Source organism: Solanum stenotomum, chromosome 8, assembly GCF_019186545.1.
Source record: "Solanum stenotomum isolate F172 chromosome 8, ASM1918654v1, whole genome shotgun sequence".
NCBI lineage: Eukaryota > Viridiplantae > Streptophyta > Magnoliopsida > Solanales > Solanaceae > Solanum > Solanum stenotomum.
In genome coordinates, this window is record NC_064289.1 from 24,344,571 (window position 1) to 24,358,693 (window position 14,123).

General features: G+C 33.3%; 3 protein-coding genes across 4 annotated transcripts; 2 read left to right on the forward strand and 1 right to left on the reverse strand.

Moving 5' to 3' along the window:
- Positions 1-318: 318 nt before the first annotated feature.
- On the forward strand, positions 319-2,465 carry LOC125872617 (superoxide dismutase [Fe], chloroplastic). 2 transcript variants are annotated; one of them, XM_049553367.1, is made up of 9 exons: positions 319-458; positions 540-583; positions 672-752; positions 1,223-1,411; positions 1,483-1,654; positions 1,742-1,815; positions 1,925-1,951; positions 2,072-2,095; positions 2,197-2,465. In XM_049553367.1, exons 1-9 carry the CDS (start codon positions 404-406, stop codon positions 2,287-2,289), a joined length of 759 nt encoding a protein of 252 aa, XP_049409324.1. In that variant the 5' UTR covers positions 319-403; the 3' UTR covers positions 2,290-2,465. The 2 variants fall into 2 exon arrangements, with proteins under 2 accessions (XP_049409324.1, XP_049409325.1); XM_049553368.1 differs by having other exon boundaries at positions 678-752.
- A 1,340-nt stretch (positions 2,466-3,805) lies between these two features.
- Positions 3,806-8,136, forward strand: LOC125872618 (superoxide dismutase [Fe], chloroplastic-like). Its single transcript, XM_049553369.1, has 7 exons — positions 3,806-3,948; positions 6,697-6,885; positions 6,957-7,128; positions 7,235-7,308; positions 7,418-7,444; positions 7,580-7,603; positions 7,711-8,136. Exons 1-7 carry the CDS (start codon positions 3,892-3,894, stop codon positions 7,798-7,800), a joined length of 633 nt encoding a protein of 210 aa, XP_049409326.1. The 5' UTR covers positions 3,806-3,891; the 3' UTR covers positions 7,801-8,136.
- A 1,007-nt stretch (positions 8,137-9,143) lies between these two features.
- LOC125872619 (ATP synthase subunit delta', mitochondrial-like) lies at positions 9,144-12,087 on the reverse strand. The gene is made up of 2 exons (XM_049553370.1): positions 11,709-12,087; positions 9,144-9,747 (listed from the first exon to the last, which is right to left on the reverse strand). Exons 1-2 carry the CDS (start codon positions 11,964-11,966, stop codon positions 9,403-9,405), a joined length of 603 nt encoding a protein of 200 aa, XP_049409327.1. The 5' UTR covers positions 11,967-12,087; the 3' UTR covers positions 9,144-9,402.
- Between the last annotated feature and the right edge of the window lie 2,036 nt (positions 12,088-14,123).

A 14,123-nucleotide genomic window follows, 5' to 3' on the forward strand; every position in this document is an offset into this window, starting at 1 on the left:
TATAATTCTATTTCACTTGATATAATTTTAAGAAGTAAAACCATAGCTATTCATGAATATTTACAGATTTTGACGATTAAAAAGAAAATTTTATTATATACTTGGTTATTTAAATTGGCCTCATAACAACGATATAATTAACAACTTTAAATATTTTATATATAAAAGAAAATTGGTTAACTCTCGCGTATTCTCTATCTCTAGTCATAGGGTTGGTTAAAGTGTACTACATAGAGTAGAGTGTGTACTACACACTTGGTAGTACCACAATGAAATGGCAGTCGCAGTCACTATGAAAACAGCCAACAATTACATCAACAAAAGGGCATTGCTAGTCTAGAAAACTCCACACACTGCTTTTTTCTCCAACTTTCTGTAACCTTTTTTACACAAATCACAACTCATGGCCGCCACTGCCTCTGCTAATTCACTCACATCTGCTTTCCTTCCTCCTCAAGGTTAACTTTTTACTCTACTAGTTTTTCTTTTCTTTTTTTCATTTTGGGACACAAAATTACCTTGTTTGAATAATATTACAGGACTTAATGGATCATCTAAAAGCTTTCAATGGAGAACCCAAAAGGTAGTTTCTGCCTTCTTTTTTTAATTTTTATGTTCCTAAATTAGGTATCACTATCTGTTGGAGCTTTCTTCTGATTTTTATGTATTAGTTGCAGAAACAGTTTGGAAGAAAAACCGGCTCTGCTACAATAACAGCTAAATTTGACCTCAACCCTCCTCCTTATCCAATGGTAATTTTTATGTGTATTTTTTATAATGATGTGTCTGGGTCTATTTTCATGCACCTCTACTAATTTTACGGGATATCTGTCATCTCCCACCGGCAATAGCTAGCAGGTAACTCTGTCCAGCAAGTCTAGGATAGATGGAAAGAATCACCTAGTGATTTTTTGACGCCGCTGAGTTTTGACTCAATTGTTTGAATAGTTGAATGAAAATTGGATACAAAAAATTTTGATATAATAACTGACTCTTGAATAGTTAGGGATTGAAATTTGAAGCATAGTAGTAGTAGATGCTGTAGTTATAATTAGTTTTTTGTCTTGAAATAATCATGTCATTGTTAATTACTAGTATATGATTTGTAGAAGAATGGAAAATTCTGCAAATTAATTAGTCTAATGTCAACTCCCCATAGCTCCCTTTCTCTCCCCCGGACTCTTTTTTTCTTTATTTGATTTGAACTTTGAATATGTTATAGGATGCTTTGGAGCCTCATATGAGTAGTAGAACATTTGAATTCCACTGGGGGAAGCATCACAGGGCGTATGTCGACAACTTAAACAAGCAAATAGAAGGAACAGAATTAGATGGAAAGACACTAGAAGATATAATACTTGTTACATATAACAAAGGTGCTCCCCTTCCAGCATTCAACAATGCTGCTCAGGTAAATTAACACTTTTCGCTATTTTGTTCTGTGTAATGCAGAGTCCTTTTATATCTTCTTTCGCATTACAGGCCTGGAATCATCAGTTCTTCTGGGAATCTATGAAGCCCAACGGAGGAGGAGAGCCATCTGGTGAATTATTAGAACTAATAAACAGAGACTTTGGTTCCTGTGATACATTTGTTAAAGAATTTAAGGCAGCTGCAGCAACACAATTTGGCTCCGGTTGGGCCTGGCTTGCATGTGAGAAATTCTTTGCCTTGTTCTGTTCAACCATTTTGTTATAATTGAAAAAAATGACTGAAAAGTGATTCATTCGTTGCTTCATAGACAAACCTGAAGACAAAAAGCTTGCTTTGGTGAAAACTCCTAATGCTGAAAATCCTCTTGTTTTGGGTTACACAGTGAGTAAAACGCGTGCTTCTCTATTTCTTTTATTCATGGGATTTCATCTTACATAGCATAGCAGTTTATATCGTAATAGAAATCTCACAACTGTGGTTTTCGTTGCAGCCACTCCTCACCATCGACGTTTGGGAGGTAAGCAGAACACACTCACTTGTCAAAAATTTGTTGTTTTTTTTTCCTCTCTTCTTTCGGAACAAAAATGATTTAGGAAGCCAAGTCTTATTCTTTTACTTTTTGTGTTTTATACTGCAGCATGCCTACTATCTGGACTTTCAGGTAAACCTAGCCTGATGAAACTACTTAAATACTTTCTTTGATGTATAAAATGTTTCGTCGAGACATATATTCAAAGTCTCTTAATTATCTTTTGCTTGTAGAATCGGCGACCTGACTACATATCTATCTTTATGGAGAAGCTGGTGTCATGGGAAGCAGTCAGTTCTAGGCTTAAAGCAGCAACAGCGCCTTGACCTGCTTAGCGAGAAAACTGAAAGGATGAAGAGGCAAATATGATGTACACTTTTGAGGGAGAATGATTTTTGTTATGTTCATGTTCTTTATGTTCTTAAATAGTTGATGCAGAAAATCAAGTTTGAGTTGTGGAACAACAATGTACAAGGACATATGAATAAAGAAATTTATTGCACTTTGATTCTCTAATAATATCAGAACATTAGTGAATTATGTGAATATGTAAACGCCTGCTCAAAATGATTTTATTCTGAATTTCTAAAATAACAAATAATATGAGACGAAGGGAGTAATACGAAACATGAATATCATTTTCAATGATGTTCCTATCGTATGCAGGGAGATCATGCAGGCCACAAGCTTAAAAAATTATCCGTTGCCCGTGTCTCTTCCGTTCCTGGAAGCATCCACAGGATTATATGAAATGAACAAAATGTCATTGGTTTATATTTGGTTTTAAAATGTCTTTTATTGTTAATATTTGGTCCAAAAATATCCTTATTGTTAATAGTTTGATCTAGAAATGTACTATTGTTACTAAATGAACCAAAATGTCTTTTTTTTAATAAATATTTTTGTTTTAAACACATTTTGTTCCTTATAAGAATATTACTTTTAAGAAACCTTATTCTTGCTTTTTTTTCTTTTAAATTCATTTTAACTAATAAAAATGTAGGAAATAATTTTTTAATGGATATTACTTTTAATAAGAATATTACTTCTAAAAATCATTTTATCAATTTAAATAAAATAACTTGATGTATCTTTTAACAGATCATATATATAAGATCATAGTTACACTATCCTTAATTTTCATCTAGATAACAATAAAAATAATTATAATAAAACAAGATTTTTATACTTTCATTTTTCTCCAAATTAAAATAAGATAAATATTTGGTAATAAAAAAAATTATTAGGAAAAGAAAGTGTTTAAAAAATAAAATAAATAATATATTTAATTGGGAAAAAAACATTTTTGATTCATTAAGTAACAATTTTTTGAATCAAAGTATTGAAGGCAGGGATATTTTTAGACCAAAATATAAATAAAGGATATATTTATTCGTTTCACATAGCTTAAAGACATTTTTTACCCTGAGAAACTATAATACTATTTCACTTCTAATTTTGAGAAGATAAACCATATCCATTCATTCACTTTTATGGTTTGACAAAAAAAGAATTTACAGAAAATGTTATTCAATGTAAATGGAGATGGCAATTGTATAATCACATAACTATATTCGTTTGTGATATGTATATATATATTGATAATGAGTTCTTCAAAACAATTATATGACCAAGAAACCACTATTTGTTTTTAAAATATATATTTCTTATATACTATTAGATAGTGAAAAAGAATATTTATATTATCATTAATACACTATTATCACAAAATTTTGTTTTTAAAAAAAAAAGGAGTATTGTTTAATTAATAGGGTTGGTTAAAGTGTACTGCATAGAATAGAGTGTGTACTACAAACTTGTAGTACCACAATGAATTAGCATAAAAGGCAATCAACTAGTCTAGAGAAGTCCATTGTTTTGGTTATTGCTCATACTTTGAGTAAATTAAACACAAGTTAGAAGTGATAATGGAGGCTGCAGGATTTCATGCTAAGATTGAACTCCAACCTCCTCCTTATCCCATGGTATGTTTTTCAAAATAATCCTCCTTTTTGTTTCCAACGGTTTATATAAAGCTACGATTTTGAGTTTATGTGTTTAGAATTCTAAAAATATAGTAGCTTCTGTACATATTAAGTGGACTAATATATGTACATGTGCGTTGTGCAGATATATTTATTTATGATATATCTAACCATCTAAGTTTTTTTAGGAATTAGAAGTATATCCGTGATGTAAAATGTTTGACTCTATCCATTTAAGATCATTTTTTGGGATTTAAGGTCCTAGAAAGGAAGATGATTTTGGTTGTGGCCTAAATGATTCTAGTTTATTACCTGGCCTATCCAGCATGGAACTTCCCTATCATATGGCTTCACTATTAGTATTGCAAGTTTGAACAAGTTCCATAATTTGCTTGTTTGCTTCATTTGTCATGAATCGATGAATCTTCTATTTGAAGTAATATCTTTATTCTTTGAAGAATTATCTCCTCAATTGATTGCACAAAATATTTGCTCCAAGGATTTTGCTAGCATTCCTTTCTTGACTCAATTATAATGTATACCATATTTGAATGGTGTAAGATTTATAATGATTGAATCAAACTTACTTGTCATAATAAATTCTTCTTCATTCTATTGTTATTTCCTCTGTCTCATTTTATATGCGACATCAATAAAATTTCAAAAGTCAATCAAATTTTTAGTATGTCTTCTAAATATTTTTAATTAGTAATTATTACTCTTTCCGCCCCAATTTATTTGGCACTTTTTGATTTCAAAATTCAAACAGGTCTATCTTACCTTGGACCGTAAAATTTTCATATATATTTTGAATTGCCTGACTTATAGTATTTTTTTTTATGTAGTTTACAAATATATAAATTTCATTTCAAAAAATTTGAAGATTTCATGCGTATATTCCCAATCAAACTTAAATTGTTTGACTCTCGAAAAATGAAAAGTGTCACATAAATTGAAACTGAGGAAATATAATTTATAATACTAAAAAAAATTAAAACAAAAAAAAATGTATAAAACTTGTAGCCGCTTGAAAAATGTCCAGGATAATTAGATGCCTAGAGAAAGCAGTAGGGTTGCCATGACAAAGCAAGAGAGAATCATTGATTTCTACTCCATCAGTCCATAAGAATCTTTGGCAAGTTGATTCAATAAGTTTGATCACCTATGCTGGCAGTACGAAAATTTGTGACCAAAAATAATATAATTTATCTCTATTAATTTAAAAGAAGATTTTTAGAAATGTTGATTGAATTTATATTAACTATCAAAATATGTGAGAAGAACTGTAAAAAATAACGTTATGAATTGTAAAGCATGTAGAGCATAAAGAGTTTTGGACAAGAGAGAATAATTTAGAACCGAAATAGGTATCTTTCTATTTTCTACAATTTTGATTTTGAATAAAAATTTCATGTCTCAAATTTTATTTAAGAAAATTAATTAAATAGGTTGGGTGAATTTGTAGGAAAAATATACATTGAGTGATTTTGAGGTTATAAAATAAAGTTGTAACTTTCTGTGAGTAAAAACATTTAGTTGAGTGACTTTCTGTGAGAAAAACCATTAGTTAAGTGACTTTGAGGTTTTAAAAGAAAATTGAGTACCTTTCTGTGAAAAAAATCATTAGTTGAGTAACTTTCTGTGAGAAAAATTGCTAGTTGGGTGTAGGGGTGGCATAAATACCGAAAACTCGAAAAATCGAATCGAACCGAACTAATTCAATTCTTCGGTTTCGGTTTTTCGGTTCGGTGTCGGTGTTATTTTTTCAAAAGTTCGGTTCTTCGATTCGGTGTTCCGTGTAAGGGTCTCAAAGCTTTGGTGCATCGAAAAACCAAACTTTTATTTTTTTAAAATTAAAATATTTTTTTTATATATATATGGGGATTCTCTTAACTAAAAATTAAATATTCAATCAACAATTAAATCATTCATAAACAAATCAAAGGAACACCAAATGTACAATTCAATAGATAACTTGAAATATTAATTTCCAAGAGAAACTCAAACATATTTCTACCAATGTACATTATGTAAAGGAACCATCTTCATACTTGTTTTTCTCGATAAATTGTTGGAGGCACAATATTCTTGATAAAGACAAATATAGTCTTTTAGTTAGCATAATAAGTGTTCCACGGTAATACGCATCATTCCTTAACATAATTTTAAATTTCTAAGTATCTTATACTTTATCGTTATTTTATTTTTCATTCACACCGAAAAACTGATTTAAAAACATCGAACTAAACCGAACCGAACCGAATTAGTTTGGTTTAATATACGGTGCACACTTCTAAAATCGAAAAACTGAACCGAAGAATCTAACGCCCACCCTAGTTGGGTGACCATCTGAGATATTATCTCTCATATATCTCCACTACAATAAAAACAATTTTTAGCGACAATAAACATGCACATTAACAAATAGTGTTAAAGTCTTTATCAACATTAGTTAGTTGTTATTAGATCCAATATCACTATAGGTTTCAGTGGCATTTACAAAGAGTGCTAAAATTTAATTGTCTCAAAAAAAAATAGCGGCAATTAAGCTATTGTCATTTATTAATTGCCGCTAAAGATCATTTTTAGTGTAGTGCTCATAGCTGACTAATTTGTAAAAAAAGATGGCAAATTTTGCAATTTATTCATATTGTAAACTTCCCCTTCCTCCCTTTTATGCCAGTTTCTCTGTTAATTTCAGTGTTTCTTCTCATGTGCTTTTACATTTGACCTTTAAATATGACATAGGATGGTTTGGAGCCTCATATGAGTAGTAGAACATTGGAATTCCACTGGGGGAAGCATCACAGGTCATATGTCGACAACTTAAACAAGCAAATAGATGGAACAGAACTACATGGAAAGACACTACAAGACATAATACTCGTTACCTATAACAATGGTTCTCCCCTTCCAGCATTCAACAATGCTGCTCAGGTAAACTAACACTTTACGCTGTTTTGTTCTGTGTAATGCCGAGTCCTTTTATATCTTCTTTCACATTACAGGCCTGGAATCATCAGTTCTTCTGGGAATCTATGAAGCCCAATGGCGGAGGAGAGCCATCTGGTGAATTATTACAACTAATCAACAGAGACTTTGGTTCCTATGATGCATTTGTTAAAGAATTTAAGGCAGCTGCAGCAACACAATTTGGCTCTGGTTGGGCCTGGCTTGCATGTGAGAAATTCTTTGCCTTTTTATCTGCATAGATCTATGTTCCGTTCAACCATTTTGTTATAATTTTGCCAAATGACTGAAAAGTGATTCATTTGTTACTTCGTAGACAAACCTGAAGACAAAAAGCTTGCTCTGGTGAAAACTCCTAACGCTGAAAATCCTCTTGTTTTGGGTTACATAGTGAGTAAAACACATGCTGCTCTATTTCTTTTGTTCATGGGATTTCATCTTACATAACATAGCAGTTTATACCGTAATAGAAATCTCACAACTGTGGTTTTCATTGCAGCCGCTGCTCACCATAGATGTTTGGGAGGTAAGCAGAACACACTCACTTGTCATAAATCTGTCTGAATTTGTTTTTTTTTTCCTCTTCCTTCGGGAGGGGGATGGTTGAAATGATTTAGGAAGCCAAAGTCTTATTCTTTTACTTTTGTGTTTGATACTGCAGCATGCCTACTATCTGGACTTTCAGGTAAACCTAGCCTGATAAAACTACTTAAATACTTTCTTTGATGTATAGTCTTTTCCCGAGACATATTTGAACTCTCTTAATGGTAGCACCACATCTTTTGCTTGTAGAATCGCCGACCTGACTACATATCTGTCTTTATGGAGAAGCTCATATCATGGGAAGCAGTCAGTTCTAGGCTCAAAGCAGCAACAGCTTGAGCTGCTTAGCAGGAAAACAGAAAGGCTGAAGAGGCAAATCTAGGAGGCACTGAAGATGTATGCTGGGAGTTACATATTTGAGGCAGAATGATTTTTGTCAACACTATGTTCAATCCTGTTATATTTCCTTTTCAGTGAGAGTTCTAGATGTCTTAGCTGAGAATTTGAGATGTTTTATTTTATGCACTTTGCAAGAGTGACAGGTGATTTTCTGAATTCAGATGACAATATTGTTTATGTTCTTAAGTAGTTGATGACTGGGAAAATAATACAGAAAATCAAGTTTGAGTTGTGGAACAACAATGTACAAGGAATTGAATAAAGATATTTATTGCACTTTGATGCTCTAATATCAGATTGATTCAATGACTGGTAAAGTAAAATAGGTCCCTTACTTACTTCAGAATTTGCTATATGGAACAAAGGGGCATCCTAACAAATGAAGACTTGATCCAATATTCCATTTTTTCAAGTTGGAAATTGTTTCACATCACATTTAGAGGTCGCAAAAGTAGTCCATGAAAACATGATCTACCCAACTCGTTCAAGTTTGGGCGGTTAGTGACTAGCTAAAGGCTTCTAAAAGAGCGCTCACTGATAAAGGAGGCTTCTAAATGAGACGACAAGAAGGTTAGCTTAAAGCAGCTATTTTTGAAGAGTTAGTACTTGAATAAATAGTTCACTGATTGAGTGATTTGGGCTGAATATGAACAGAACTATCTATCCAAGTTATCTATCAAAGCTGTAGAGAGTTAAATTACATTTGCACGAATATCTTAAATTTTTTATCCATTCTTTCTAGTAAGATTTTTCCAAATATAATAATTAGGAATAGAAAATACATATCAAAAAAGGTATAGAACTGTTCGAATCCTTCTCCTAATTGCTATTTGATACATTTCACTCGTTAACATTAGTGAATCATGTGAAAATGCCAATACGTGATTCATGTTTAGTCGTAGATTAAATAAAGGAAACCCATACTTCTTATGTCTTCACCTTTAAACGTCTATTTTAGCCCATATATATCGGATGGTTTATAGGTCAGTGTAGGAATACTAGATGCCTAAAATTCATTTATGAGAGAAATTGCTGCCCCAAGGATATGTGAGTCGATGAACATCTTTATCTAATTCAAGCCCTCATGAATCAGTTAGATTGGAGTTTGGTAAAAAATATAATGTTTCAGAAACATCTTTCAAGATAGTAAGGTCTTCAATCTGTGAGGAAGTAGCCCATTTTTTCGTCTAAGCAAAGATGAATTAACACAAGTATGATGTCAAGAAAACTGGGAACCAAATCAAAAAAGATATCTCAAGCTGAAACGTGCAATGAACAATTTCTTTTTGAATAAATCTATTTCTCAAAAATGCAGTTTAGAAGTACAGCCAACACGGCAATTAACCAACCATGTATATGGAAGGAAATCTTATCTAAGGAATGTTTATTCAAGTGATGCAGGGGTTAAAACAGGTAGCGACATACCTCTTCCAGGTAAAATTGTTGAAAGCAGCTTTATATAAAAGGGTGGCGACTACAATCAAGCAGGCACAAAGAAGTAGAAAGTATGCTGAACAAGGACAAATATAAAGCTCCACCTGTTTAACCAGTAAGTGCAGCATTAAGCGCACTATGTACATCAACGCCAATCTGGGCTTCAGCTTTCTCTACATCAGTTGATGCAGTGCTCAATTTCTGTGTAAAGTCGGTCAGGCCCTTTTGAACCAAATTGGGATCGATGCGGTCAAGTGGTACAGCTTCAACAGCAATTATATCTGCAAAAGAATTTGCATGAACATATGCAAACCCACCACTCACAAAATACTTTGAGACGTCGTTGCCTTCATGAACTGATAAGATACCAGGCTTTAGCTCAGCAATTGTTGCCACATGCCCAGGCAAGACACCCATCTGTCCCGTAGTTGCAGGGATTATAACCATGTCAACCTGGAATATAATGCAATAAGGATGAATTGCCAAGCTTGAACTAATAATTTTGCAGATAATGTGTATATAGGCACATGCACACATTAATTCTGACACAAGGCTTCTCACATCACTTGACACATGTTGAGACGTTGAACCACAAATGTTACTCTGATTAAGGTTGGTTCCAGTATGCAACCTAAAACTTAATAGGTACTACAGTCAAATCCTCCAATATGTTAACTAATAATCTGTGACAATAACCACCCTAGCAAAAGATGCCTAATTAAAAACAAAGGAAGTAAATCCTGGCACTGAATTTCCAAGCTGATGGACTATGGTGGAGTTCAATACAAGAGCTACGAAAGAGATGCCGTTGAGAAGCTCCTCTTAAGTCATGAATGAACTTAACAATTAGAGGTTGATTCGGTGGTTCTTTATAGCATAATAATAAGTAGAATAAGTCACCAAATTTGTAGAATGCTAAATACTCCAAGGAATCAAAAACACCAAAAGGCAAATCCAAATTATACGAACGAAAATGTAGATGCTCAGTTATTTTATCCGAAAACATATGATTGCCAACAACCTTTACCCTTCTTGCTTTAGTTGCTTTTCTTTCTTTCTTGTTTTTGGGATGATGTATACTAAGATGATTTTAATAAATATAATGATTGCAAGCATGCATTGTTATGCACCCTAGGAATCTAACCTCAACTTATACAACATGGAATTTCCTATTTACACAAAAAGCAAATGGAAAGAAAGAGAAATTTATGCATGACCAACCTTAGACAAGTATTAATATACCATGACCTTGAACTTTAAACGCATTAAATATTCATGATCGAGGAAAAGTGTAATTAGATGTGAGATGTGTTTAATAGAGACCAAAGAAGCAGTCAACTAGATTATGGAACAGAACGCACGCTCCAAGCTTCTCCAAATTTTGTCACCGAGTGCAAGCTATTGTTGGTGAAAGAATGGACAGAGTGAAAGGGAGGAGAAATATTGCTAAAATCAACTCAATGAACAACTGCGCAGCTGAAAAAAAAAGAAGAGGAATACGCTCAGTGTATTAAACATCCGACTCTATGATGTTAGTGATTTATCTTTAGCTGATAGATTTCAATAAGTCAGCATAATTTCCTGGCCTGTATTTCCGGCACAGCCAATTCACCAAATGTGATGTTTGAATCAATTCATAGTTGTGTAACGAAACCAAAACTTATCTATCCCGAGTGTTCTCAGATGAATTTCAGGATCTTCATAGTCCAACCATTTTAAGCTTTTCTAAGGAAAATTTAATCAGTGTGACACCTCTAAACCATTAGCTAATTGATCTTCTATGTGGGTGCTTATTTCTTAATTCCGTTTTAAGTGCAGAAGAATGAATAAGTATGTAAATTAATATATTAATTTGACCTACATACTAGACAACTGATAGTAGGAAAAATATTGAAGTATCAGTTGAAGAGGTACAAGTTCTATGACTTACAAACTAGAAACTAAATGAAAAAAATATATATTTGGTGCTGGGCATTGAAATTACGACATGAATGCCAATGAAATTCAGTCATCAGCCTATAAAACAATAACTCAAATGTATATAAAATTACAGATAGAACACATCATCATCATCGATCACACTAAATGTTATACATATCTGTCATCTAACTTGATTAAAAAGCATATATCTTGAATTTTGCATGCAAATACACCTAATATATACATGTAGAAACAATGGAGCGTGAAATTTATACTCAAAAATGTTACAATTGCTGTTTATGTAATTACGGTATCTGCAATTACATAAAGGCAAAGGCAAATCAAAAATAAAAATCCTGTGTATTCATTCATCTCTCTTCCTCCAATTTCAATTTTATTCGAATACTAACTAATTTGTCTTTCAATGAAAAAGAGGAACGGGAACTAACAATTTGGAAATTTAAAAGGAAATGAATTTTTATCCACATATATACCTCTTTGCCGGAGAGTTCAGAAGAGTAAGGAAGGACAAAATTGACAGTGAGCTTGGAGGGAATGGATGATGGAGTTGCGGGCCTTATAGCCATGAATGCCGAGGGAGTGCTTGGTGGTTCAACGGTGGGAATTGCTTTCCTCCATGCCTCCACAAAGTTGGAATCTTTAGAGGCTTCCGCGGGCAGGTCGGTCGAAAATGGGCGGCGCCACCTCATCGTGGAGGCGCGGGAGAGGAATCGAGAACCGTGTCGGAACATTGTCGTCGGATTAGGAAACGGAGATCAGAGTCGATTGCAGAATCCGATCAGAGATTGGGGAAACTGGTAGTGGAGTTAACCGGTTTTAGCTGCTACTTTGAAATGGGGCAGTGTAATGGGCTTTGGTAATTCTGAAATGAGGAAGTTTACCATATAGCCACTCAAAAATAGTCTAATTACTCTCCATAACTATAATTTGATAATTACAATTCGTAGTTACATGTTATAGGGAGGAGAGATGCGAGCAAGATTGGGAGAGAGGAGAGAGACAAGCGAGAGAGGGCAGAGAGTGGGAGAGAGGTGAATTGTATATGTATATCGGTTAGATAATTGTATATTATACATATGTATTTGTATATATGGCAAGCGAGATTGGAAGAGGGAGGAGAGAGGCGAGCGAGATTGGGAGAGGGAGGAGAGAGGCGAGCGAAAGNATATTATACATATGAATTTGTATATATGGCAAGCGAGATTGGGAGAGGGAGGAGAGAGGCCAGCGAGATTAGGAGAGGGAGGAGAGAGGTGAGCGAGAGAGGGCAATAATTTGTATAATTCACATCTCATTTGTATAATTCGCGGCTACATTTGTATAATTTGTGTGTTTTTGTATAATTGAGTAATATAAAGTCTGAAATTATACAAATATGATAAAACTTAAAATAACAAATTGATACAAATATAAACATATGAACTTTACAGTTATACAAAATATACTATACAAATTACATTATAAAAATTAATTATACAAAATCCAAAAACTACACGTTTATACAAACTTTAAAAGGTCATACACGAAAAGATTGAATGTATATGGTGACAAAACTGAAAAACCAAAGGAAATCATCGTCATATACAAATATAAACCATCGTATACAAATATAAATCAAAAGAAGAATTGCTAGTTGCAAATTATACAAATGTGGCTAATCATACAACTCGAAGTCAGCCCACGTAATTAATAGTTAATGTTAGTCGCGAGAGGTAATTATAGCAAACTATAGCTATGATGAATAATTAAGTAGTATAAGTTTGCTTGACTACGTAATTTTTCCTTCTAAAATCTGGATCATATCTCCCGGTCCAATGCATTTTTATCTAGGATAGTTTCGAATAGAAGAACTTACCAAAAATTACTATAATTTGGGCTTAATTAGATATTTATAGTTATAGTTTGCTTAATTACACATCATAGCTACATGTTTGGGGAAAGAGAGAGGTGAGCGAGACTAGGAAAGAGAGGAGAGATATGAGCGAGATCTGAGAGAGAGGTTGGATACATGTTGTATTCATTGTATCAGGTTCTATCATGAATACAATTGATACAACCCATTTGTATCAATGAATACAATTGTATCAAAAATTATTGTACTTAACTACATATTAAGAGAGAGAGAAATGAGAGAGGGAGGAGAGAGGCGAGCGAGGTCGATAGAGGGAGGAGAGAGGCGAGCGAGGTCGATAGAGGGAGGGGAGAGGATGAATACATGTTGTATTTGTTGTATCAAATTGTATCATGAATACAATTGATACGGATTTCAAATACAGTTGATACAAACAAAAATAGTTGTTTATTTTCGTTGAAATACAATTGATACAAAATACATTTGACAGAGAGGATAAATGCATATTGTGTTTGTTGTATCAAGTTTTATCATATTTGAAACGACCCCAAAAATGCCCGAAAATGTGCTTCGGAAACACCTATAATTGTAATTTTCATATATCTCAAAATCCATGCATGATTTCAGAAATTCGACTTCATATTCTTATTCAGGGGGTCAAATTGAGTGGGAAATGGGTCTAACCCGAATTTTAGAACAACCGTATCAAAATTCGAAAATCGCAAAAAATGTGATTTGGAGGGTCAACTTTAAAGGGGCATATCTCTTAGCACACAAGGAACTGGAAGGGCCACAACCTATTAAATTAAAGCCCTTTGAGTTAGCTTTCCAACGCACTTGGTTTCACCTCATTCCGAGTTAGAATGAGGGAGTTATGACCATTTTCGTAAAACCTGTCTGTGCAGATTTGCAATTTCCAGTAAGCTTTTTTTTTTTTAAAGCCTCATTTTTTAGGCTAAGTGTTGGGGCGTTTTTTTTATAAAAAGGGGATATGTCCCATTCTTAGTCATATTTTTTTTCTAACTTCAAAACCCTC

What these genes read in the sequence shown, in the direction of transcription:
- LOC125872617 (XM_049553367.1), top strand. Translation starts at nt 404, where the DNA reads ATGGCCGCCACTGCCTCTGCTAATTCACTCACATCTGCTTTCCTTCCT. An exon ending in TGCTTTCCTTCCTCCTCAAG is followed by an intron (nt 459 to 539) that starts GTTAACTTTTTA and finishes ATAATATTACAG; the next exon opens with GACTTAATGGATCATCTAAA. An exon ending in ACCCTCCTCCTTATCCAATG is followed by an intron (nt 753 to 1,222) that starts GTAATTTTTATG and finishes AATATGTTATAG; the next exon opens with GATGCTTTGGAGCCTCATAT.
- LOC125872618 (XM_049553369.1), top strand. Translation starts at nt 3,892, where the DNA reads ATGGAGGCTGCAGGATTTCATGCTAAGATTGAACTCCAACCTCCTCCT. An exon ending in TGGTTGGGCCTGGCTTGCAT is followed by an intron (nt 7,129 to 7,234) that starts GTGAGAAATTCT and finishes GTTACTTCGTAG; the next exon opens with ACAAACCTGAAGACAAAAAG. An exon ending in TCACCATAGATGTTTGGGAG is followed by an intron (nt 7,445 to 7,579) that starts GTAAGCAGAACA and finishes TTGATACTGCAG; the next exon opens with CATGCCTACTATCTGGACTT.
- LOC125872619 (XM_049553370.1), bottom strand. Translation starts at nt 11,966, where the DNA reads ATGTTCCGACACGGTTCTCGATTCCTCTCCCGCGCCTCCACGATGAGG. An exon ending in CTGAACTCTCCGGCAAAGAG is followed by an intron (nt 9,748 to 11,708) that starts GTATATATGTGG and finishes ATTATATTCCAG; the next exon opens with GTTGACATGGTTATAATCCC.